The 26,870-nt window shown below is 45.0% G+C and overlaps 1 protein-coding gene across 1 annotated transcript in view; it reads left to right on the plus strand.

The window, feature by feature from the left end:
- The window catches only part of ADAMTS3 (ADAM metallopeptidase with thrombospondin type 1 motif 3), a 127,023-nt gene extending 104,453 nt beyond the window's left edge, over nucleotides 1–22,570 (plus strand). Inside the window, exons 10-22 of the mRNA XM_059826804.1 lie at nucleotides 744–876; nucleotides 1,386–1,499; nucleotides 2,593–2,738; nucleotides 3,288–3,463; nucleotides 4,615–4,748; nucleotides 5,284–5,407; nucleotides 9,490–9,570; nucleotides 11,213–11,376; nucleotides 11,949–12,114; nucleotides 12,837–12,969; nucleotides 13,239–13,446; nucleotides 14,177–14,294; nucleotides 19,794–22,570. Coding sequence (XP_059682787.1) covers nucleotides 744–876; nucleotides 1,386–1,499; nucleotides 2,593–2,738; nucleotides 3,288–3,463; nucleotides 4,615–4,748; nucleotides 5,284–5,407; nucleotides 9,490–9,570; nucleotides 11,213–11,376; nucleotides 11,949–12,114; nucleotides 12,837–12,969; nucleotides 13,239–13,446; nucleotides 14,177–14,294; nucleotides 19,794–20,371 — 2,275 coding nt within the window. The 3' untranslated portion in view covers nucleotides 20,372–22,570. The remainder of the gene's footprint in view (nucleotides 1–743; nucleotides 877–1,385; nucleotides 1,500–2,592; nucleotides 2,739–3,287; nucleotides 3,464–4,614; nucleotides 4,749–5,283; nucleotides 5,408–9,489; nucleotides 9,571–11,212; nucleotides 11,377–11,948; nucleotides 12,115–12,836; nucleotides 12,970–13,238; nucleotides 13,447–14,176; nucleotides 14,295–19,793) is intronic.
- The last annotated feature ends 4,300 nt before the right edge of the window (nucleotides 22,571–26,870 follow it).

A 26,870-nucleotide genomic window follows, 5' to 3' on the forward strand; every position in this document is an offset into this window, starting at 1 on the left:
GTCAAAACCGAGTGAAAACTTCATGAGTTGACCCACATCTCCTACGGAAGAAACCCTATTTGTAACATAAATAGTAATTGATTGAGACCTTAGAGCTTGAAGTGAAATACCCCAGTGCAGGAGGAGCAGCCCACCAGTACCGCTATGTTAAGACATCAGAGTAAAGGGGGATGACAAAAAAGCAAGCCTTATTCTTGCCCTTTGCACAGGCAGGACTTCCTCCCGGTGAATACAGTAGATGTCAGGTAAGAAGGCCAGTTCTCAGACTACCGTCCTGTTTCAAAGCACCGTAAAGTCAGTGGAAAGACCCCCTGTGACTGCAGCGGGCTTTGTGTTAGGTCTTCTATCGGGACCCGGTCGAAGCACACTGAGATGTTGCCGTTTGGCACTGAGAGTGGAGGAGCGTTTGTTTTCTACCTTGGGTGACAGGAGAGTGAAATGCAAATTTCACGTGTATCGCTGGGGCAGGGAAGGGCTGGAGATGCCTCTCCCCAGTCTCCAGCAAACGCAGGGATTTTGCTGTGGGATCTTCCCATCCAATGCTCAGTCACGTTGCAGTAGGCAACATTCCTGCAGAAGGGACTGTCTGTGCTTTGGGGAGCATTAAGTATGTAAACAGGACAGAAAACAGGTTGGAGAAAAGTAGTATTGCCTTACTAAGAGTAAGTACTTTGATCTTGCTGATCAAAATGAAAATTACTACATCTTCTCATGATTTTTTTTTCCTGTGTATCTTTCCACAGCTCTTACGACTGTCTTCTTGATGACCCTTTTGAGCATGATTGGCCCAAGCTTCCTGAACTGCCAGGCATCAATTATTCCATGGACGAGCAGTGCCGCTTTGATTTTGGCGTTGGCTATAAAATGTGCACAGCGGTATGTCCAAGGCAGTCACTGCAAAGACAGAAGTTAATTCAGCAAGTTGGTGTCTGGCCTTATTTAAGAGCTGCAGTATACGCATTTTCTCATAATTGAAGAGCAGTTAATGGAGTAGTTTAAACAGATCTATAAAGTGGAGAGAGATATTTATGGGTGAAACCCAGTCACCTGGGTCACTTGGTTTAATGGTCAAGTGGATGGCGGCACGGTCCGCATGACACAGACTTGTGGTAGTGATCCCAAGGAAGAAGGGAAAAAACCTCATTTTCCTCCTACTTCTGGGTGTCTCCTCCTTTCCTCTTTTCACCAGCTCAGGGCTAGGGGATGCAGGGAATACGCACTGCCCTTTTCTTTCTGAAGACACTTTTGCCCTTTTCTTTCTGAAGATACCGTAGTTATCAGTAACCGTGTATGTGAGATGAATTGACTGAGTGAGTTGAATCCTTATCTGAAAAGTATTGGTAATCTAATGTTGAGTTTCATCTCATAAATGTTCTGCATTTCAGTTCCGAACCTTTGACCCATGCAAGCAGTTGTGGTGTAGCCATCCAGATAACCCATATTTCTGTAAGACTAAGAAAGGACCTCCACTCGACGGGACAGAATGTGCCCCTGGAAAAGTGAGTATTGTGGTTTTGCTATGTTTGTATTGGAAAAAACCCAACAGTTGGCATTCATTTGGGTTGAAGGGCACAGAGGAAAACAGGGAATTGCCCGACATCCCCCGGTTGGAGCGAGAGGAAGGGAAAAGAGGGAGCTGTGCTTTCCCACTGCGATATTCTGTGAACTGTACAAGGTTTGCCGTGGTACAAAGTAAATTTTGGACATAGGAACCCCAGTTGAGGCTTAACCCATTCTCAGCCTCTTCTGTGGCCTTTTTGTTATGTTTTTTTGGATTCTTCCCTCATCTGCAATGTGTCCGTCAAGCATCTTTAGGAATCCACGGTAGCAGATAATGCCGTTACTGTAGGATCGCTTCTTAGTGCTCGTGGTCCAGGCGTCCTGTGGCTGAATGTTTGTGTAGGCTTAGGATTAGCTCTTTATTTTTCCCTTTTAATATCCCCATTAGTGGGCATCCTGCTGCTAATTCATTTTTAATTATAAAATTGTACTCAAATAAATGTTTGTTTAGCAAATGCCATGTATTTTGAGATACAGGAGAGCCACTTACACCATTTGAGTATGCCCTAGCCAGCAGCAAAACACCACCCCGCCCGGTGACTAGCCCTCTGTTCCAGCCTGTTTGCATAAGTGTGCTATTTGGCCAGTACAAGTCGAAAAAAGAAAAAAAAACAACTAATCCTCAGCAAAAACTTGATCCTGCTAATATTCAGAACATGGAAATTCCTTCAAAAAGGTGGTAGTGACTAAGACTCAAATGAAATGAAGACTTACTGAGATGAAGGGAAGAGGAGGGTGGAACGTGTTGAGCTCCTTCAGGTGTCTGCCCACGGCAGGGTTCGGGCTCAGGTTCGGCAGTGCTCCCTGCTCATTCATGGAGCAGACTGCCTTCAGGGAGCGGGAGCGGGTACTCTCGGGACCGGACTACATAGACCCTCACCCCGTTTGTCCCCAGGACAGTCCCTGCTTGCTGTCTGTTCTCTGACGTGTCCCTTCTCAGCCCTCTGACTGCTTTTAATTCTACTGCGATTATACATTTGGCTTGGGTTTTGTTCCTGTTCTCATCTGTTTTCCTCGCCCAATTTCTCTCAGTGGTGCTATAAAGGTCACTGCATGTGGAAGAACGCTAACCAGCTGAAGCAGGATGGCAACTGGGGACCCTGGACCAAGTTTGGCTCCTGCTCACGAACCTGTGGAACTGGAGTTCGCTTTCGAACACGCCAGTGCAACAATCCAATGTAGGTCTTCTGGCTAGGTGGTCGTTGCAGTCAACTGGGAAGCGTTACAGGCGTCAGTTTAAATGGCGTTTACATTTTGGATGGAGTCTGCCAAAATTCACGTCCTGTTCAAGCCCCTTGAAACGTGGCTTTTTGCAGGGAGCCAGGATCATTTTTGGAGAATCCAAGAATTTCCAGAGGAAAGCCTGTGCAAAACCATCCCAAGGATTTAGCTGATGTGTAAGAGAGCGAAGAGTACGTGGTGTGTGAGCTCAGCAAGCTGCAGGATAAACTTAGATGATCTGTAGTTGTAAATTGACTATCGGCAGCATGCGTGACACCGCATGTCAGCATATGCCTTGGGGATGCACGGGCAAGCACGGAGGCTGTACTGCAAGCGTGTCTCTGTGCCGCGTAACTGCTCTGTTTCCATTGCCGTCACTTCACGCGCCTTTTTTGCAAAATTGCCTCTTAAAATAGAGTGTGAACTTTCACCTAAGACAGGAGGAAAACCCCCAGACCTAACGTCTGGAGGGCTTTGGAATCTCTTGAATGTCCTTCTCTTCACAGGCCCATTAATGGAGGTGAAGATTGTGCTGGTGTCAATTTTGAGTTTCAACTTTGCAATACAGAGGAGTGTCCGAAGCACTTCGAGGACTTCAGAGCGCAGCAGTGTCAGCAACGCAATTCCCACTTCGAGTATCAGAACAGCAAGCACCACTGGCTGCCGTACGAACACCCTGACTGTAAGTTCTGCTGCTTGTCTTTATTACAAGTCAATCCTGGAATCTCCCAGAGCTTGCGGGGGTCTTGGTCAGCAGCCGTGCAGAGACCATAACCAGTGTGTGAGGGAGTGCAGGTGAGACTAAGAGGCAGGAAAAAAGGATGGCCCCAGAAGGAAAGAGCAGGTCGTCGTTTCCCCAACTCCAGGCCAGCTAGCTTCCCCTGACTTTCATCCTCCTCTTAGGGAGAACATGATGTAGAAAGCGGCTTGAGGCTGTCAGCTCCTGCTGGAGGGCTCGGTGGGTGCTCACAGCATTTAATGCACTGCACCGTCGAGCTCTGGCTTTCTACTGTTGGGCAGCGTGTGGAAGGGTGCTGGCTGGGTCATGAAAAACTCCTCCTGCCCTCTCTCGCATACAGGTCTTCATCTACCTGAGTGCAAAGGGTCAACGTTTGAGCGTGGCTGCTGAAAGTATTAACAGTGTTTTTCTAACGGCACTCCTTGAGAAGTCCTCCTTAGTGTTTTCCCACATCTGCCTCAGCCTGATTCCGTCAGTCTTGGCTACTGACGTTGATCTAAGCCGGTAATTACCTTCAGTGACTAGGACAGCTTCAAGCACAAAGGCAGAGTCCTAGTTCTCTGGAAGGTGTTGCGGAGTTGCTGGCGTTTCTCCCTCGGGTATCTCTTGAGATAGCCTTTACGCGGGTGGCTACGGAGTTGGAGTCAGACGTGAACCAGGAAATACGTGTTCAGCTGGTGTTTTCACAAAAGGATGCAGCAAGTTAGAGATCCAAATCCTCTGTACTTTGCACTTGGCTTTAGCACTATCTTCTCACAGACTTCTTTTTCTGCTGTCATTTTTCAGCATCCCTGTGATTTTGTGAACTCAGCCCAGTTCCCAACAGCATCGGAATGAAAGCTGCTTCCAGCATAGTTGGGAACCCATTCCTAGGAGCCTCCTTAGAAGGGAACTGATTTCTGTGAGACTGTGTCAAAGTGATAGGCCCATAATTCACAGACAAGCAAATGAGTTGCTTTTTTCCCCACACCTGTCTGTTAAAGGGCCTTTCTATCTCTGCTGTATTCTCTTCGCTCCTTTAGTGGGATATTTTTCTGAAAGACATCTGGATTGCTGTTAATTTATGCAGTTTCTTCTCTTTCCTTGCTACACAGCTAATAAGAGATGTCACCTGTACTGCCAATCCAAAGAAACTGGAGATGTCGCTTATATGAAGCAACTGGCACACGACGGGACTCGCTGTTCCTATAAAGATCCCTACAGCATTTGTGTTCGTGGAGAATGCGTGGTGAGTGACAGCTTCCCAAGGTCATCGCTGAGTTCGAGCTGAGCTATGTTACAGAACAGCTCTGGTTAGAATCAGTTGGAACAACTCAGTCAACAGCACAGAGACAGACTTTGGAGATGTTTCAAAATTAAATACATGCAGCATCATATTCCTCATCATTCCTTGAGATTTAGATTAAATTTGAGCAACGGCACTGACCTGTTCCATGGAAATACGCCCCTTCTCTTCAACTGATCATTCCATTTGCCTTTTTTGCACTACATTTCACGTCTGAAAAGAATTGTGTCTATTTTTCTGTCTTTCCCATCTTTCTTAGTCTTGAAGTACGGTGAATATAAAGCAAGAATCATTTCCTGTTTTTCACACGAAAACCATTACCCAGCACCAGATTTGCAAGTAATTTGTGTTGAAGTAAGAGAGATCAGTGTTGGGTGGTAATTTCCTCTACGCGTTAATTTTGCGATGGCCTCCCACCGTAACTAGAAGTGACAGCCAATGACAAAGCCTTCTCTTTCTTTTGCTCTTCCTTCTGCAGAAAGTGGGTTGTGACAAGGAGATTGGCTCCAATAAGGTTGAAGATAAATGTGGCGTCTGCGGCGGGGATAACTCTCACTGCCGAACTGTGAAGGGAACCTTCACCCGCACTCCCAAGAAGCTTGGTAGGAATAGCGTTTTCATGCATCTGGATATTATATATCTGTTGTCTCTGGTATTTCTGTCATTCTTGCTGCTTTTGCAGACTGGTCAGGAATGCAACCAACTGTAAGGTAGCTGAACACAAGTTGTAAGCTGATATGAATATGAGCCGGCTGAATGTGAGCCAGCAGTGTGCCCAGGTGGCCAAGGTGGCCGACGGCATCCTGGCCTGTGTCAGAAATGGTGTGGGCAGCAGGAGCAGGGAGGGGATCGTGCCCCTGTACTCGGCACTGGTGAGGCCGCACCTCGAATGCTCTGTTCAGTTTTGGGCCCCTCACTCCAAGAAGGACACTGAGGTGCTGGAGCGTGTCCAGAGAAGGGCGACGGAGCTGGTGAGGGGTCTGGAGCACAGTCTGATGAGGAGCGGCTGAGGGAGCTGGGGGTGTTCAGTCTGGAGAAGAGGGGGCTGAGGGGAGACCTCATCGCTCTCTACAACTGCCTGAAAGGGGGTTGTGGGGAGGTGGGTGTTGGTCTCTTCTTCCAAGGGACAAGTGACAGGACAAGAGGAAATGGCCTCAAGTTGCGCCAGGGGAGGTTCAGGCTGGATATTAGGAAAAATTTCTGCACTGAGAGAGTGGAAAAGCCTTGGAAGAGGCTGCCCAGGGAGGTGGTGGAGTCACCATCCCTGGAGGTGTTCAAAAAATGTGTAGCCATGGCACTTTGGGACATGGTTGAGTGGACATGGTGGTGTTGGGTTGATGGTTGGACTTGATGATCTCATAGGTCTTTTCCAACCTTAAACCTAAAATCAAGAGTTTTCAAGGGAAGTCTGAATCTCTGTGCATATGAAATGAGCGTATGGATCCTCAAGTCAAATTGTTGTTTTACAATGCTTTCTCACAAACTACAGCCCTTTAGTCAAATAAACAAATTAAAAATAAATTCAGCTGGATTCTGAACCAAAGAGAAAAATGTTTTGGCCGGAATCTTCATTTCTCCTATCCTTAAAGTCGTGTGACCGAGATCCAGTGGAACATACGATAGCGTTCTGCTCGCTCAGAGCTAAGACTGACCTGCTTAACATTTTCAGACTGCACTCTGGGGTATTTTGCAACACATTTCATATCAATAATAGTTCAAGATCTCCTTGGACTTCTTCAGAAATGTCTGTTTTGTCAGTTATTTGTTAATTCAGGGCAGTATTGTCTTGCACATTCTGCTGTGGCTGTTTCGTATTTTAAGGCTGTCCTGTATTGCTTTTTTTTTTTTTCCAGTCTGGGAAAGCTACTCAGGGAAGTGTATCTCCTGTATGACCGGGAGCAGTTATTTCAGGGGTATCTGTCTGAGGGAACTCAGCGTTTTAATACCGAGCGGAGAAAGGCTGGAGGACCGCTAATGCGAATATCTGCATTAACAGTTTAGAGGCTGGTAACTGCTGCCACGAAGCAAGCTTTACTGCAGGGTTAATAATTAAATATGGATGGTGAGCAGACAAACTAAACTTGCACAAAGATAAGTTCACGTGTGACCGGAAATAAAATACATAAAATATTCTGCTGAAAAGACTTATTAATTATTACAACCAATTGGAAAAGTTTACTGATCGTAATTATCAAATTACAGTAGAGAGCCTTTCTGAAAGGGATGGTTCCCTGGAGGCTGATGGGTTGGACACGCAGTAATGCAAGAATCATTCAAACTTTGGGAGTAATGGACTTAAGGCTGTAACTTGAGCCTCGTGTATAAGCCTGTGTGTTTCTGGAGCCTGCAGCTACTGCGCTTTTCTTTTAAAAAAAAAAAAAGTAATCAGCAGGAATAAGTGCTCAGCCTTCTAAGAGCATTTCTGATTTTTTCACTGAGAAAATGATTGGAATTTGGGGGGCAGAGAGGATCTTCATATCACAACTTTGGATCCAGTCCAGTAAGAGCTTTCTCTAATGAGTCTGGTTTCTGTCGTCTGCATCAGTGGTTTGCAGCTCCTAGCTCGCAGCCCGTGTACTGCCTAAGCCTGCGGTTTGGCTTATTCCCTGGGAGATTAACAGGACAAACCAGAGGCCAGCAGAGGCCCGGGTATGCCACGGACCCCACCGCGTCCTGGCTCCACATTTCTGCCTGTGGGCCACCGAGAGCCGCTGCGTTGTCGGACGGGGTGACGGCACGCGATGGAATGTTTGCACAGTATTTTCGGTGTCTGGAAGGCACGAGAATGCAAAGTGACAGATCATGCTGGGAGGTAGTTCAGGGAAGACTGCTGTTAATCAGCCCCTTATTTGCAAATGTTTATGAGAGTGATAGAAGTGTTTATGAAATGTTTATTGTTTGACCATAACTTTGGCAATCTGGTCATTAAAAAGACTAATTGACCTCTTCCAACAGGAAAACATTTAAGCAAGAGGTGCCAAAAAGAATTCAAGTTTCTGGAAAATGAAATCTGCAAGTATCCAACTTAAAATCACCTACCTGAATTTTCACTGGTCTGACTTTCATTGACTACTAACATTTGCTAGATGTGTCTAACTCTGCTTTAAATGCATTTGAACACATAACGTAATTTATATGTTACACTCGTAAAGACCATCTGGCTGACAAACATAGTCAATGAAATAACAAGACCTGGCTCCCGTAGCACTAATTACAGACGTTCTGTTTAAGGGAAGACAAGAGGAGCGTTTACATTGCCCAAAGGAGCTCGCAATGTTTCCCTTTCTGAAACAAAGGAGTCTAAAAATACGCTGGGTAAGTTTGAAGTGCTTGTAGAAAGAGTGGCATCCATGGCAACTCGAGAGTTCTTGCTGCAGTTCTCATCTCCATTCAGACGTCGATAGATTTGCCAAATCAGGCAAAAGCTGTATGTTTCATATGCTCAAAAGACAATCAGCGAAAAGATTGGCAAATGCCGTTTGCGCAGTCACTCATCAGCCAAGACCGTGATTTTACATATTCCTAGCTCTTCTTTGGGGTCACTTGGATTTTCCAAGGCGCTGTAGCATGTCAGGTGCACGACAAACTACTGATGCATTAATTAGTCCCAGAATCCCCAGGATGAAACAGAATTCCTTAAATGCTACGTCTTGCGTTTGCAATGCCCAAATAATAAAACTCTTGTCGCATCTGCACTGCTTCTATAGCAGGGCTGGATTACTCGTCACGATTGCATAGCGGAGTGCAAAACTTACTCATCTTTTCAAAAAGGGATCTACAGCAATTTATCCTAATTAAATCTGCAGTTGTTAAAGAGAAAATAATAGAAATATGAAAATACCGTGCACTCAGAGTGCTTATGATGCTCTTGATTAAAATTTGATATAGAAGTACCTGTTGACATGTCCCTAGGAGGGTTTTCAGTCTTCCTAATGACAATATTTACTTAATGTTACACTAATTACCTGTGTAATTGTAATAACTGTAATTATTTATACTGATAAATAATTGACATTTAAAATAAGAACCATTTTCTTTGGGAACAGCTTTCTACTTTTAGCTGTAGAGAGTTGAATTCAGCCCCGTCACTTCAGCAGCAGCAATTTAACTGATGCATTTTACATTCACAGTGGTTAATAGTTTGGGTTAACTTCCATACAGACAAGCCTTTTCTGATGTGTAGTGACAAGACACTCCGTACTACGCCCACCCTTCTCCAGTCTTTGACGTCTCTCAAGTAAGCAGACACGCTTAAGACAGTAACGTCTAACGTGACAGTAGGTAAACTCAAATCTAACAGCCTGGCTGATGAGTGATTTGGAAAAAAATAATCAGGAAGACTTGTGGGTTTCCCCCTCGTATGCTGAGGAACATAGGAAACATGGGTTTGCCTGAATTGATACAGCCTAGAGCAGTGTAGCTAGGCAAGTGACAAATAGATTTGTAACTGGTTTCTCCAAATAGATTTGTAACTGGTTTCTCTCCGAAAGAGGAAAACCACCAGGAGGTCCTGTCAAATACGTTACAAAACTATTTGCTCAGTTTCTTTCTGACACTGCTTCTCGGTGATGATGGATGCGCCTTTCTGCAAGTAGAAGCTGGATCGTGTAGTGCGCTCCTAACCGTGGCTATTACTTTTTCTTTCCATCTCTGCTTTCTCCACTGACTCCTACACATGCCAAAGGGTACCTTAAGATGTTTGATATCCCTCCTGGTGCTCGACATGTGTTTATCCAAGAAGACGAGGCTTCTCCTCACTTTCTTGGTAAGTGTTTCTCTCCTCAGGTTTGGCTTTGAGGCATGATGAGAAGCACGGGGCAGTCATGCAGAAGAACCTGAGAAATGAGATAACCACATTAAAGTGTTTCGGGTAAATATGTGCATTCAAAATTGCATGTTAAGGACCGAGTCCTACAGCACAAGCTCAGCAAACAAACATTTACTTCTCATTTGAATTCTTCAAAATATTAAACTGGTCCCAATTTGCATGTTTACTAACAAAAGATTGTCATCACTCCCTTTTAAACGGGCACTGCCAGGCTAAAAACTGTGTAACTTTTTATGTGAATCAAATTCAGAATCTTTAATTATTCTTATTTGCGGCAGATTGTAAGCAACAGCTATTTTAATGGAAAGAAGACTGGGGAACTCGTGATATATTTGCAGTCGATTTCTTTTCAGGTTTTTCTCACTGGGGACAGTTTGTACTGTTGTCAATCAATTTGTGTCTTACTGCTTACCGTTTTCGAGCGCTTAAGGGATTTTTGGCTCACAGGAGAGGGGTGAGATCTTCCACGGATTTTAAGGGCCTTTTAATCAGCTCCTCCTGTGCTAGGGCAATGTCTGAGTGGTAAACCCTTCAAACAAAGTTAGATTAGCTACTAAAAAGAAGTAGGAATAGAAAAGAAAAGAAAAACAGAAGAAATGGTTTCAATTGTGATGATGTCAAAGGGGGAAACTTGGCTTTTGAGGTCCGAGAGCTTCATTTTGGACCAAGCATCGCCTGACAGTAACTTTCAGAGAAGCGCAGCTTTGCTTTGGCAGCAAGTAGCTTCATGAAGCTACTTGCTGGGTACTGTAGAGCTCCTGCGTTTGGATTACTATAATCATAGGAACTTGTAAGATTTCTGCATAGGTTTTTTTTTTAATCATGTTTTATGGTGCATTGGAAAAAGTTGTACAGAAGAAATAATGTGAGTCCGTCTTTCAGATTTCTGATGCATTGGCTTCTAATTGGAGCATAATAATAATAATCCCCACGCTACGCCACTTCTAAGGTGTGGTGCAGGAACCCAAAACCAAGTAGGTTCCCCGGAGTTCAAATGCCTCAGCTCTTTGCTTGCTGTTTTAGCATCTGGTACCTACCTATGTACGCAAAAGAAACTAAAATGTGATAAAAAAGTTGTCATTTTCATAATCTGAGGAATGTAAGAAATGCACTTAACGTCTGCTGAGGCATCTGTTATACTAATAGGCGTTCCCAGTAATACTGAATTTGGCCTTACGCAAATAAGGAAGGCGGGTGATTCTGAAGATGTGACCCGAGTTCCTTGCTACTACCCGTGCTTCTTGGGAACTAAGCTAGTGTGGGAAGTGTGCACATTACACACGAAGAGGTATTTCAGTCTGTCTCTAGTTCTGTGGCTATACCTAATTCACGTGGACAAGGAGGTAGAAAATTGAAGCAAATACGCGCATGCATCTGTTGTCAAACTGGAATTTGGAGGCTGCATGAGATGGCCTTGGAGGGGCTCTGTCTGAGCCAACGCATCTGCAGCACTTGCTAGTGTGTCGGGTTCTTTTGCAAAAGGCGTTCTATAATATTGCCTGTTGAGTTTCACATAAGCCACCGTGATTGCTGACGATATGATGGGAGTCGCGACTGGCACTGTTTTCAATCCTTCTAGCAATTAAGAACCAGGCCACAGGACACTATATTCTGAATGGGAAAGGGGAGGAGGCCAGATCCCGATCTTTCATCGACCTGGGCGTGGAGTGGGAGTACAACATAGAAGACGACATAGAAACTCTCCACACTGACGGGCCCTTGCACGATGCGGTGGTTGTGCTGGTAGGTTACGTGTCAAGCAGCGGGAATATGGTGGGTTCACCTTTTATAAAAAGCACTTGGCCAGCGTGGAGCTTGTGCTGAGATAAAACACTGCTGTGGGATGTCTCTCCAAAAGACATGTGACGACGAGACGGCTGATAGCTCAAAGCCCTTTTCCCGTTAGCTGTTACCCTGTCTTGTAAACTGCTGCCTGTTCATGCAGCAGTAATATGTCAATCAGAAGCCCAATGCTGCATTGTCAGACATCAGTGGGACACTTCCCGTGGACCAAAAAAAGGGCATTGCCTGTCAAACCGTGTCTGAGACCAGCCCTGCTCTTTAGCCAAGTAAATGGTGTCCTACTTGGTCAGCTTAGAATGCTAGCCGAGAGATGTATTTCATTTTAAATGGCTCTGTGTTGACCTTACTATTGTTAGTTCTAACTGTGAAGACAAAAACCACATTTTTTTCCCAAGGAGTAAACTAGCAGTTTCCACGTTTCCCCTAAGAGCCAGGTCTTGGTTTCTTTACTTTGCAAAGGAATAAATAATAGCTCGGGTTTTGTACCACTGTTGACATTTGATTATTAATAGATCATTCCTCGGGAGAATGACACAAGATCTAGCCTGACTTACAAATACATCATTCACGAGGATTCAGTACCAACTATCAACAGCAACAACGTCCTTCAGGAAGAAACAGATACTTTTGAGTGGGCGTTGAAGAGTTGGTCGCAGTGCTCCAAACCCTGCGGTGGAGGTAAACAGATGATGTAGCACCTTCTAGTAATGACTGACAAATTACCAAAAGCGGAAAAATAAAAGGTGGGGGAAGTGAACGCTTTCGAAGTCTTGGCCTTCCTTTTTTTAAAAGTAGTTTGTTATTTTGGGTGCCCAAGCTTAAAATATCTCAAGTGCCTGATTATTCCAAAGTGTCACACTTCCCTCCTGGAAAGAAGTCGTCCTTTTTAGGTGTTTAAATTCAGCACCCAAAGCCACTTTGGAAGTACAGACTCAGACGTTTATGCTACTGAGCGTTTGCTTTACTTGCGGTATGCGCATTACTCTTACGCCAAGAACGAGGAATGCAAATGTCAAAGTAACTTGAACTCTTACGCACAGCAGTCGAGCAGGTGATGTGTTCTGGTAGCAAAAACACTAAAATGAGACTTGGGTTCATTCCCAAGGAGGTGATTTCTCCCCTCGCTATGCCACGACTCGTGTGTAATGCAGAGGTTAGACTAAGGGGTCATAATTGTCCCTTCTGGCCTTAAAAAACTATCGCAGTGTCATGCTATAAATAGCATCCGCAGAGCACTGTGCAGCAGTCTTGTGCCTGAGAACTGAACAAATTGTGACCGTGTTTAAATACTTTGGAAATACCTGTCCTGTAAACCCATTTAATAGGCCATAAAACTCCCATTTAAACCAAAAACTCTAACGAGGACCTGTTTTTCCTGCTTTTTCTGAAATATTCTCCAGGGTTCCAGTACACCAAATACGGGTGCCGCAGGAAAAGTGATAACAAAATGGTTCATCGCAGCTTCTGTGAAGCCAGCAAAAAACCAAAGCCCATCCGCAGAATGTGCAACCTTCAAGAATGCACGCAGCCTCTGTAAGTATGTCTTGCGTAAAGACGGAAATGCTTGCTCCTTGGGGTAGGGGTGGAAGTTGACCCAAGCCAAATCTGGTAGGATGCTGACAGCTTTCTAGACTGGAGTTTCTGTGTTATGGAGGGGTTTTTCTACCCGTGTGAGCGTGGTTACTGATCTTACTGAGTGGTTTCATCACAAAAATACTGTATACTAAGGGCTGGCTGACCTGGCAGCCGTGTGGATAATAGGTAAAAGTTGTGACGGTATCTTCTTCCTTTTTCCTTCCCAGCTGGACAGCAGATGAGTGGGAATACTGCACAAAAACCTGTGGTAATTCAGGCTACCAGATCCGTACCGTGCGTTGCATTCAACCCCTTCATGACGGTGCAAACCGCTCAGTCCATTTCAAGTACTGCAGCGGAGATCGCCCCGAGAGCCGCCGGCCGTGCAACCGAGTGCCGTGCCCTGCGCAGTGGAAAGCTGGACCCTGGTCTGAGGTAGGCAAGCAGCAGTCGTGAGGGAGTAACGGACCTTTGCTCACATCTCATGGCTCCAAAGTCAGCTCTGTGCCTGGGCTGAAAGCTCTGGACTACACCAGACAGTTTTCCAAAACCTGACAGTCTGCAGCAGATAATGCCTTCCCGCTTCTGTAGCTCCCCAGACTGCTCCAGAGTCCAGCAAGGAAAATATTCACAATATCAGCTACATGATCCTGCAGAACAAACGTTGAAATTTTGCTTGGTTTTCTCCAAGTTTCCAACTTCTCTCTTCCCCACTTCTGAGGGTAGCGTAACATTTTTACCAGCTTGGTCTGTTTTGGAATCACAGAGTTTCTGCAAGTGTTGATATCGTTCTAATGACTTAGGAACAAAGAGCCAAACCCTGCAGCTAACCCAGTGAACACCCTGTTTTCTCTGCCCTGTGTATTCTCTTTAAGTTATGTTGTCAAGATCAGGTATCGGCTACAGGAAGAATAAGTAGCCAAATTCATAATATGCTCTAATAATAAATTTAACATTACAGAAAGCAAGAAAGAAGGGAAATACCATCCTTCTCCTCTGCATAGTTCTCCGTAACGTCAGCCATCGCTAAAGTCTACTTTCAAAACAAATTGCTGGAATGTATAGCCTGACCTGAAAGCCAACCTCGGGCTATTTTAGACACATTAATTTTTGCACAGCGCTGTGAAAGCCGAATGTCCTGAATTGTCTCGTGTCTGTTTTGTAGTGTTCTGTGACCTGCGGGGAGGGAACTGAGACCCGGCAGATCACGTGCCGGGCTGGTGACCAGTGCGATGGAGAAAAGCCAGAATCAGCGAGGGTTTGTAAACTCGCTCCCTGCAACGGTAAGAGAACGTCTTAAAATGGCTGCGGTAGACGAGGGTGACCAATCCTGTCTCGGTGCGGCCTGTCTAGGTAGCACAGCGCTGGGTAGAGGTGTTAGACGCAGATTTCGTCCTTGAGCGAGCTCCAGTGAAAAATAAAAGACCTATATTTCAGTCTAAATAAAAGCTAAACAACAAGGCAGAGCTTATGAACAGGTAGCGTGCACACCAAACTGTATTTTAAAGATATTACACTGTCAGGTGACAACCACACAACACCGGTCATCTCTTGCGTGCTAGAAAATAGACCCTTCCTTGGAGATTCTCCTGCTTTTCTCCAGCTAAAGGCGCCCTGTTGCGTAGTCCCGCACGTTGTTGATAGGGTAGCTCCAGGTGATGGGTGCTTCTCGCGCGCCAGGGTCTCTCCTGTAAACGTGCCGAAATAGGGGGTTGAAAGACGTTAGCCTAAGTCGCATTTGCAGAAATTTGTGCGAGAGGTGAAGGTCAATCCAAAGTAAACCTTGCTCAGCCTCTAAATCCCAGGGTCAGTTTTACAAGTCTGCCAACTGAAGAAAGGAAAAGAAAAAATGAAAATGGAACCACGGAGCGTTAACAAGATTCCTGGGAATCTCATTACATTGTTCTCATAGAATTTTTTGAACAGATTTCAAGCTTTTCATGACAACGATGTCTTTCTTCCTTTGGGTCCCTGACTCTCTAAGATTTGGGGTTTATTTGTTAAATCCCTCACGGTAGTCCTAACCCTCTGATCACTAGCTGGTAGAAGAAATAGAGTAAGCGTTCTTAGAAGGCGCAGTGTGTTTTCCCGCAGAGTTGAATCTAACTGCTGCCCCCAGGTCTGGTACAAGTGTCTGCTTCTGCTCTTATTTGTCTTCTGCCAGCGGAAGAACTCGCAGCATTGCTGTGGGAGCACTGAGGAGTTACGGAGTGTTGTATCCACTAGGTGGGAGCAAATCACTATCTGTCACTCTATAAACAAGCACGAGCTTGAAAATCCTGGTTTTCACTGGTGATAAAAATATTTCCAAAACTGCAAGAAATAAGGGCTGCATTTGCGCAACGCTATTCAGATAGTTTTGATCTTCTGCTTTAAGCATCCCCTTAAAGAGTCTGTACTTTAAGCAGCAGTTGGGATTTTCTTGAATAGCCAGTGTTAAATTCCTACCTTTCAAAATTAAGCAGCACACGGTCTTTTTTTCTCCGTGTGAGAGTACGACGTCTCTCTCACCATAATACTCAGAGCCAAGTGCCACTGACCTGTAAGACATAGGATCCACTTATATGGGATATAAGCAATATCTTATGGTCTTGTACAATATAAGCAATACAATGGTCTTGTACAGGCCCTTTGCAAATTGCGGTTGGATCACGTTGGTTAATACCCACTGTGTTTTTAGGCTTTTGGATGTTCAATATGCACCCCATCTCGCATGCCCCAGTGAATGAAGGACTTCGGTGGTCACTTGTAGGGGGGTGCCCAGCAGGGTTCGGAAACCCTAGGTACATTGCCTAAAGAGAGAGAGGACACAGCAACGCGTCGCAACAGCTATTAAAAAATCGTGAACTAATGGCCACTGATACATCTGGCCTTGACGCGGCAAACCTATAGCATGACCTGAGCTTCAGGAAAACGCTGTGAGCTACGAGGGCCTGCACAGCTACATCCAGCCAAGACCCTCACACCTTTGACAGAAGCACAGGGTCCCCGTGGGTTCTGCTCCTCGGCTGCCCTACACCCGCCTCCCCTCTCTGAGCTCAAACCTCTCTGCTCTGCTCAGGGTTTGGGCCATAACTTTTAGCAAGCAGTAAGTAGCCGACAGTATTCTTTCAGACCAAATAGTCTCTCTTTTTTGCCACACTTCTCTGATGTGGTTTCTACCACGTTCTGTGTTTTGGGGGAATACAGCTGATATATCCATAGTATTCTGTAGTATTTATGTAGATAGACTCTTTATGCCTGGTCACACATGGCATTCCTTTACTTCTAAATCTGTATAGCCTTGATTACTATTTTGATTTTCAGGGCTTTAGAATTAGCAAAACATTAGTCGATATCAGGTGCTTTTGACAAATGATTTACTCCTTACATGGAGACTGCTGGGAGTTTAATCTTAACGGAGTTGTCATGAACACTTGCCGCAGTTGGTGTGATTTCTTTTGTGCCGTGTGGCATATTAGGATTTCTCTTCCATTTCATGAAAAAACATACATCTGCATACGGGAGAAGAGCCACCAGCTCTCCCACCGTATGCCCGGTGGAGCTGAGTCTCGTAATGTGGAAAAATGAGGACACTTCCCATAGATATTTCACTTAAACTTCACATGTCTCTGTGATTAGAAGGGCACAGGAGGCAGGATTTTGTCCTGCAGGTCCATAGCAATAACCTGTGCAGCAGTCACGTTCCTGTGGCTCTGCCAGATTAGAAGAATGGATTTTGTGGTACTTGGACAAACAGACGAGCTCCGCGTAAGAACGCGTATAGAACAGACCCTTGAAAAGTCTTTATATGAGCTATCGCTGCTTTGCAATACAAGATACAGAACGAAGAAGAAAGCACACGTTGTTGTTAATTTTAGTCCCTAAATACCAACTTTCAGCGAGGTTTCTCAACGGGACGCTGTCAGCAAGCAATGTACTTGGAGTTACAGGGATGCCTTCTGGAAGAGTTGTGTCAATTCTAAAATCTAATGTGAAAATCTTTTAGTTGATTTAAATTATATTCTAGTAGCTTCATCTCCTAAAGATTCCCGAGGGAGCCCATATGCTTTCTTGTGTCTTCTACTCTTAGCTACTGTGAAGCAAGTAACAAATTGTGAGAAGGAGAATTTTTACCATGAACATCAGCGGAAGGATACAAGCACTTACATACTGAATAGGAAATGGTTGACTAGGTTGTGCAGAATTAACCTAAAAAATAAAAAAAGGGGATTATGTGAGTATACAGCTCCAAGATTGTCCTTACGGAACCTACTGGAAGTAGAGAAGTACAAAAGCAAACCTTTGCACTGTTGCTCAAGTCACGAAATCTAAACCATGGCAAACCCATATCACAAAAACTAACCGTGAGAGAAAAGGAGGACCACATAAGATGCATCGTCACTATGGAAAGGCAAAAATAATTGTTTGGTTCTTTCTTTTTTGGTTTGCACTTTAGGTGATACGGTTTGCTTTCACTTCTATACTGACATAAATCACAGTGTGTTAACAAGATGACTGCCATCATTTTCCAGACCAGGTGCTTTCATTTACACGGAAGCATAAAGATTGTTCTGTATATGGTGCAAAGATTTGTGTTTCAATATTAGCTTTTCTAGTTTAGATGAACTATAAATATAGCCCTTGCATTTCCCGTGCTAAATTCCTGCTGAAAATAGTCTTATAGTGCCTTCATGGAGTACGTATATTCCCATGCAAAGCTGCAGATTTAATGCTAGGTTTGTCAAGAACCAGCAAACCTCTGTCCAAGGAAGCACAGGGGGATTAGGAGCAAGGAAAATTTTTGTATTACATGCCACAGTCGGGTACTTTGCTATTTATAAACAACGTCCCACAACGCCACCGTTGTACGTGCGTGTAATTTTCCCGAGTTCAGTGGAATTAAGCTCATCTACACTGATTGAGAGGTTGGGCTACAGTTAGTGTTTCAAAATAGGACACCTTGGTTGCCTAACATCCTGTTGACATGGGGTGAGGCAGCATCTGTACACAGGTGAAAAAATGTCACAGTACCAAAAGCTGATTTAATTTCAGAGCTTAATAAGCGGTGTTACGTGCCATCTGTTGCTCTTGAAAATGTTGACTATGTAATTGCTAAGTATGAATGGAGGACTGGAGATGGAAGAGTTCTCCTCAGTAGCTGGGGTTAACTTTTGGCTTTTCACATTATAATTTTACATACTCCCATTTTAAATAAAATCCACCAATTCCATTTCAAGCCAGCTGTGATATCTTAGGAAAATTCTGCTACTGGAAACTTTTTGCTGGTCTCTCCCCGAAGTGTTTGAATAGTTACTGCATGCACCGAGCTTCTCATTTGTCCCTATTGCCGGTTTTATGTCCTGCGAAGCGTTACACCTTTGTAGGTTCCTGGTCTGATTCTGGGGTGCTGCCAGGGCTGTAGCACCCCGTTTAGGAGACTGAGGGGAGACACTGAGGCACCACATTTCTCAAGAGTTGCCGGGCTGAAACTCACGGTCTGTTTTGGGGGTGTCTGGAGATGTCTGCAGGAAGGTAATTGCCCCTCTCTGCCTGTAGATGCGTTGACTTTAAAATAGCAAAGTGCTCTTCTGGGTAGCGTTGACCCTGCTGCCAGGCTGGACGAGGTGACCTTCCGAGGTGCCTTCCCGCGTTACTCCGTTGGGTGTTCATGCTGCGGAGGCACATGACACGCCGAACTCCAGAGATCAGTAAGAGCATAAATGAGCGGTCGGATGAGTTCGACAGAGGGAGGAGAATAATAAGGAAGTATCACATCTCCGCATTTTAAAATCTTCAAATAGTGCTTTGAAATGCCCGGAGCCAACCTCCCCTCTCCTTCTGTGCCTCGACGCAGCTCTGCTCAGGTACTAACCGAGAATTTGACTTTGTCTGGGAAATGAGAGGGAAGTTTTAATTTAAACTCACATTCCCGTACAGAATATCAAACCACCTAGGGAGCTTGTACCTCGATGTAGTCAGTACAACAGATCGCAAGATTAAGAACGGAAATTCTCCACAGTGCCACCTACTCGTGAGTGTTCCAAACTCTCAGTGTTTGTCCCAGTCCCGGTGACAGTAAAACTTAGGACTTCACCTTTGAGCTCACCTGAGAGTCTGAAGGAGCCCCAGTACTGATGTGCTCTTAGCTCGGTATCAAAGCCTTATTTTTCTTCTGACTTCTTGCGTTACTGCCTTCCTCTCGACCAGTTTTGTCCAAGGTGACCACTCTTATTTGTGGAACAAACATCCAGCAAATGCTCAAAGAAACATTGACAATCTGGGGATTTCCAATAGATCTTTGACCTCTTTAAGATCTTTTCCCTGACTGAAAGGAATGCCGCACACTTAACTTCAAGGCATCTTACGTCTGACCTATCTGTTAAAAGCTTTCCGTCAGTTCTCCAGTTACGGTTAGGTTGCTGAAAAACTCAGACTCGATCCAAACAAAACTTTATCCGACTGTAACATTTTCTTTTAAGGCATCATATAAAAGGCATCTTTGAGAGAGGTTGCTTGGGGTTGAATTTCTTTAAAAGAATATTTCATTGGTTTTAATGCTGTGGTGTGCACAGAAGCTGACATTTTCAAAGTGACCGCCGATTTCTTTGGTTCCCAGCTAGGGTTCTTTTTGAGGGTGGCGGAGAGTTCTGTCAGGGGATGAAGCATCTCAGGTTGCCTATTCAGGGGAGCCCATCGTTTATGAAACCTAGGCAGAATTTTCCCAGTGCCCACCTAAATGCTGTCCGGGCATTTTGGTGCTCTTCACTCGGTTTACAATCAACGTTACATTTGTTTTGCAGATGAGCCCTGTATGGGAGACAAATCTATCTTCTGCCAAATGGAAGTGCTGGCACGTTACTGTTCCATCCCCGGCTACAACAAGCTGTGCTGCGAGTCCTGCAGCAAGCGCAGCAGCACCCTCCCACCGCCGTTCCTTACCGAAGCTGCTGAAACTGAGGAGGAGGTGATGTTTGGTCAGAGCGACCTGCCCAGGGCTTTGGTGATGCCAACACCTGTAGTGCCCCACTACGCACAGTTCCTGCCCGGGAGAAGTTCTCTGGGCAGGCTTCCTTTTGCCGAAGAGGACGCAGATACGCACGTCTCCCCGTCCAACGCCAAGCCCAAAGGTGCGGAGTTTCCACAGTGGAGAGCTCCTCAGGCGAGGAAGACTTCTAGGCTCTTTGCTTTGCTACACCAGTCACCGGCCAACAGCAGCAGTCTCAGCCCTCCTAAAGCCCTGGCGTTGGCAGCAGCTCTTCCTGTGGTGCCAGCTCAAAACGCCACAGCAGGCGCTCCTTCTCCGTCGAGAACCTCAAGGAAGAGCGAGAAGAACGCCGAGAAGAGATGGCCTTTGAGGTCCTCCGCTGTGGAAAGATGAACGCGATCGCCTTGTGGAGGATGGCCGTTGAAAGAGGCTTTGGTTGGCGCTTTGGGTTTGATTTCCTTACTTCTGGACACGACGGTGCATGCTGCTTTCCACAAGCGGGACACTGCAGGTCACCCACTCATTTTCCTTGTAAATACAAAGAACAAGAAGTGCTGGTTCACTTTCTGGTTGCTCCCGCCCTCCTCCCATACTGCGTTATCTGGCTAGCTTGAACGCGTTGGAGGAAAGCACCAAAGAATATTCCTGACAGTGAGCGGAAGTTGCTGAGGGCAGCGGTCAAGCTCTAGTACAGAAAAGTGGCCCTGACCTCAGCACTCACCTCATTATTTCTGGTTTTAAACACTCACAGGTAGAAAATGCCCCACTACAAGAGGTACCAAACGTTTACACTATACAAAATACTTTTGCAATGGAACAACTGAACGCATAAGACTCGTTTTGCTAATTTATCTCTATAAACGGATATTGTATGAGCGAATTTGCAGCTGTTGTGTAAATACTGTATATTGCAGAAAGTCAGTATTATTTTTAAGAGTTTTGTGCTGTCAGACAACTGTTTACCTATGTTGCATTCTGGACAATTGCTAGGTGCCTGCCATTGAGTACTGCCTTATTTCCATTCCAAGAGTTGATTTTTAAAGCAGCAGTATTATAAAAGGAGGAGTTCCATTTTCATATGAATTACATCTACTGAGACTAGGAAAGGGGTTTTTCTGAGTAGCAACAATGTGATGCTTTCTTTTGAAACGGGGGAAAAAAAAGTGCAAACCTAAAGGTAGGAGTCTACTTCAGCCGCCCGCCCATTAAAAGTAGGTTTCGAAACGGTGGTGTGATTCCAGTCACAGGCTGGAAAAATGATTTTACGTGCCTGTGAAACGAACACTGCCACGGCTGAGCAGGCGTTGCTGCGGTTTGGGACCAGCAGTGCCGTCCCTTCCGCCTCCTTTTGCCGAGGAGGTCAGACCAGTGTAGGAAACCATGTATATACTGTAAGTACTGTAACGTTCCCGAGTCACAAATGAGCTCTGTTTTCCAGATGATCCTTTTATTTCTGCAGCTGAAAAAGCATCACAGGGGTAGAATAGGCGCTAACAAGAAATAGCTGTGGCAAGACTTAAAACAGATTTTTTTTTTCCTACTGGAAGCATTGATTTAAAGGTGAGAGAGATATTTATTTTTCAGCGTGGTTCACCTCAAAATCTCCACAACCACAATGCATCTGACTGCAATAATGTACTAGTAATTTATGTCAATAACCATCTTGTTCACAGTCCACCCAATCGCACTCTCTCCTGTGTGTTGCTGTAAAGTACTTGTATATAGGATTGAGAACTAAAGATATTTATTAAAAGTTGATTTCTTGATAGTATTTTATGTACTAAATATTTACGCTAAGGGCAGTTGACTATTCTTTTCGCCAAGATAAAATAGAGAGATGTGATTAGATACCTGTACATGCTATGTCATGTGGATGGAACAGAAATTTAAGCTAACTAAACTACTGTAGAGAAATTGTTGATCTTACTCTTTAAAAAAAAAAAAGGGTCTTACGACAGTTTTTTATTACAGGCATCTTTAATTTCTAAATAGGTGATTAAAGGTCACGTGCAATTTTTGCTTCCCCGTAAAAAGTCCTCATCATCGACCCATTTGAAAGGACAGTGAATATGTACCTCTAAAATGCCATAAAGTAGATTAGGACCCCAGAGATCAAACTCTAGAAACCTCTGTAGCGAATATGTGGAATCGCTAGGAAGAAATAAGGATGAAAACTGTTGTTAGAAGACTTTTAAAGTGAATAAGAATGTAGGTACGTTAATCCTGTTTGGGGAGGTAGGGGGTCACACTGTGCAAGACGCGTCTTGCATCGTGGTGTGTGTAATCCAACTCACCGAAGTATTGACTCGACACCTCTAAAGAATTGCTGCTACCTTTCTGCAAGGTTTTCGAAGGTCCAAGAAATTAGTATTAAACAGGTTGTACAGACAATCCCTGAGCCTCAGACAGACAAATAGGGTGTGTTTGTTTCTTCAAAATTCCCCAAAAGTCAAATTCTCTTTTCTCTCTGTCTTTATCTTTCACATATATACAATGTGGGTGTAGATAATCCTTGTACCTCTTTGATTTCTTTTCTACCAAGCTAATTTCTCTTCCTATAAAGTGTACACTACTGATACTGTTTGTTGTATTGGGGAGCACGTAGCAATAAAGTCTTTAACATAACAAGTCTTTCTCTGGTTTGATTCATGTGGGAGGGTCCGGTTTTTCCATTTTTAAGTTTCATCTTTTGCAAAATGAAGGGCTGTGTACGTTCCAGGCACGACCTTTACCTTCGTGGAAGAAAGTTCATTTGAATTAAATACTTCACTTTTGATTGCCGTGGGAGAGTGCGGGTTGCAGAGAAATTGGAGGAAAGGAAGGAGTGCATTTCCAGTGATCCAAAGAGTTCCTGGCACAGGTGTGAGCCTCCAGGTAGCAGCTCCAGCCCTTTTGTCAAGAACACGTAACATTTTGGGCTTTGCTTTTTGAGAAGGGGTATCTAAGGGATTCTGTGCCAGCTGAACAGGAGGCAGCTGCTCTCCTCTCCGTTACCTAGAAATGTCCCTTCACTGAAAGGGTTGTCAGACACTGGAAGGGGCTGCCCAGGGAGGTGGTGGAGTCTCCATCCCTGGAGGTATTTAAAAGACATGAGGATGAGGCGCTCAGGGACATGGTTTAGTGGTGGACTTGGCAGGGTGAGGTTAACAGTTGGACTCAACGATCTTAAAGGTCTTTTCCAACCTCAACGATTCTGTGATTCTATGTTTTCTGAGCTGATGAGATTATTTCAGGTTGGCACCAGACACTAAAAACAAAAAGAACCCACCTCACCATGTTATTTCAGTCCAGGTACATGTTTTAAAGGGAGTTCTGGCCTTCTGGTCCATCTACCATTAATAAGTTTTGAGACCATCCACTCTAAAATGCATCTTTTGATACGATGGCTGTGTTTCTCATTCGACAAGTACAGGCTTGCATCTGTAGCTGGTATTTAGCTGAAGTCACAACTGCCCTGCGACCACAAGACGGTGTGACACGGGGGCAAGTGGGGATACCTGATGGGCACGTCTGCTTGTGGGCGGGCACACAGCCCCACCGAGTCACGCTAGCGCTTACGGAAGGAAAGCCAGCTTGTGTCGGAGCGCCCCGCGCTCCCGTTTCACTGCCTGAGGTAGGTCGTTCTGCTGGTGCTCGAGAAAGCTGGTGACAATTTTTACGCAGTTCCGGTTGCCCGTTTCAATGCTAAATGATGTCATGAAAAATGCTAAATGACATTTAAAAAAAAAAGCGCAAACCAGAAAATTAATACTAAGAGGCCAAATTTCCAACCTGCTGCATAGAGAAGTTTGTATCACTCGGTTTGGCTTCAGGTCTCAGCTAAACCTCTGTTTTACTCCATTCTGCCAAGAATTACGTTCCCCGAGTACGTTCTTGACAGGTTTAAGCCGGGCAAGTAAACGTGAAGTGTCTAGCTGAATTCACGTTCTTGCAGAGAGCATTAATGCTGACATTTCATAAAGAAAGAGTTTTTAAAAAATCCTAAGATCCATTTAAGCACCACTTGAGAGTGCTAAAAGGCTCTATTAATCGAAGGTCAAGCTGTTGGGGCAAACGGCAATTGGCAATAACCGCAGCTGTAAACCCCACTGGTTTTCCACTTTGGGAGCGGCTCAGGGAAAGACAAAACCTGAGAGGGATCCATTTGCATGGGAGACCGCAACTTCAACCGTTCTTGCAACTCCACCATGTCACCAGATGAGAGCTTGTGAAAATGCTGCTTAAAACATTCTGCAAGACCAGCGGGTAGTTTTTCAGGTGAGGAAATTCAGGTGTTAAAGCGTTAGAGAGAGGTATCTCTGAAAAGACCATCTGAGCCTGTCATCGTTTGAATTGTAATTAAGGCAGCGATTCCGGCAGCTTTAACCAGTATCTTGGGAAGACGCCAACCATCTATATTCAAAAAAGAAGTTCTTTTGAGGTTTTTTTAAAATGGACAAAGGAAGTTCAGGCTTCGGTAAATTGATATTAGCACAGTGTGAAACAGGTCTGGTTTCTTCCAGGGGCTTCCCACTTGGGTGTATTCTTCACATGTTTTTTTTCCTAATTCTCTGAAAGAAAGATGATGCCCAAGGTACGATCGCTCACATGGCAGGTGCCGTATGGATTGGGCCTTACTAATTCCAGTGAAAAGAGGGAAAAAAAGTCTCTGTTCTAAATTTCATATGAAAGTATCTCAGTTCAGAAGCCGTTAAGATCGGAGGACATCGAAGGTACGTGAAAGATCCTGTGCAGGAAGACAATGCTTTAGAAGGATCAATCGGCAAAGTCACATTTTGTTATTCAGACAAACAAACATCCGCTAACCCGCAGAAGTATCTGCTCTTTCTTATTTCTGGTGTTTCAGGCCCTGAGCATTTAGATCGTTGTCGGAATGATTTAGTTTTAGGACCAGGTGACTGTGCTGACATGGAAGAGAAATCCCCGACACTATTTACGGAGCATGTTCTTTTCTTTCGCGGAGATGAAGATGATTTCTAGGCTGCTCTGAGAGGGAGGTCTTTCCTTTTAGTTCCAGAGATTTGTCACACTGGAGAAAATTTTATAAAAAAGAAGGGGAGGAGGGGATTTGCATATTTTTTTTTGCCCTGGTTTTTTTTCAGCCCACACAGATACTGTGCATTTCACACAGGGATTACTTAGTCCCTGGGGGATGCTGCTCAGGAGCTTGCAAGGACTGTTTCCTTCGGAGCCGCGCCAATCCCCACACGCCAGGGATGCTTACAGCTCTTGGAGCTGGCCACAGTTTCCAAAGAATTTGGCTGGCCTCACACTGGGCAAACTTCTGGATGGGGGGGGCACTGGGGGCTACAGCCCCGAAAGCCTGGGGCAGAAGTGGAGATGCGGCAGTTCAGGGGGAGCATGAGCCTCTTCTGTTTGTCGCTTGGTATTCATTTTACAGGGTTTATGCCATTTCTTTTGGGTACAATGCACAATATTTTATCCTGTTACTTTGACCCTTGTTCCACGTTGTGAGGAAAGTGCAAAACCCCTTTGAAATCCGACGGGTGATCAATCCAAACGTACACACGTGTAAAAGAACAGGGATTTACTCTGTAGGGAAGAGTCCTGGCTTAATCCTTTCCCTCCTTTTAGGATGACTGCTTTGCATTTGACATTGAGATTGCATGGGTATTCAGGAAATCAAAATTATAATAGCACATTTAAAGAGATTAATTTTACGTGTTTCACGGTACACTGGTCCTGAACCCAAATACCAAGTCTTCTACACTACGATCACCCTCAAAAGGGTGCGAGAGGATCTCTTACATTCTAGTACCAATCCCAAATTACTTAAACCACCTCTACAGAATCTAAGGCAAGCAATACACAGAGCCAGCTACGCTCAGTTTGTCCCAGACCATTGCTACGCTGCTGTGAGAGACCAGCGAGCACGCCACTTCCCGCGGGAGAGCTGCTCTGAGACAAGACTCTTAGCATAGAAACTCGAGCACATTTTTAATAACAGCATTAAAGAACAAGAATTAAAATCCTAAAGCAGCAACTCAAGGTTGTCCTCCTTTTATTTCCTAGAAAACCCACTGCCCGGGGCCCGGCACGCTGGAGCAGACTGACCATGCAGCCCAGCATCTTTCTGGCTGTAGTCAATAACCGACACTTAAATTAAGAATATACGAGCAAGGGACGCACAGGACGGCCGTCTGTTCCCTGGCAGCCTTCTCCCTCCGTGTGCGGTGCCTTCACAAGCCATTACCAAGTTTTGCTTAGTTAGAGTTAACAAATCTGAAAACGCAGGACCAAATTCTCTCTCCCCGGTGGTTTTACATCATGGACTTCTCAGACTTCACATCACCGCGGGCGGCTCAAGTTATTTCAGTGCCAGCTGAGGAGGAAAAAGCAATTGCTTTCATCGTGCCCTTTTCTGGCAACCAGTTATGTTTAACATGCTTCCAGGTTCCCGTGACTTGGGAAAGAGGTACGGCTCTAAATCGCTGGCAATAGCATAGGAAATCTGTTGAAAACTGAGGAGTGCCTTCTGAGCCGAAGTAAATGCTTTGTGACAGTCCTAAGCGGCTTTCAGAATCTCCCATGCCATTTGCAGTGGGCTAGCATCACTCAGATGGTTCCAAAGCGTCCCCGTGCACTTGGTGCAGGGAAGGAGGCGTTAGAGAAGAGGGGCTAAAAGCAAAGGTAGTCAAAGTAAACTCCCTTAGGAGAAACACGGGCAGCTCGCCCAGACAAAGACAAATGCCAAGCTTTCTCTCGCCCGAAGTATAAAGTACGCACGAAAGACCAAACGCATCTTTACATGACCCTCAGCCTTGGCTTTTTAGGTGCTGCCAAAAAAATGCGTACAGCCACATCCAGCTCTTGATCTCTTCCTGCGACCTTCCTCCAGCTCTGAGCACTCGGGGGTTTCCTCCCGAAGGCG

This window comes from Gavia stellata, chromosome 19 (genome assembly GCF_030936135.1).
Source record: "Gavia stellata isolate bGavSte3 chromosome 19, bGavSte3.hap2, whole genome shotgun sequence".
In the NCBI taxonomy this organism is placed as follows: domain Eukaryota; kingdom Metazoa; phylum Chordata; class Aves; order Gaviiformes; family Gaviidae; genus Gavia; species Gavia stellata.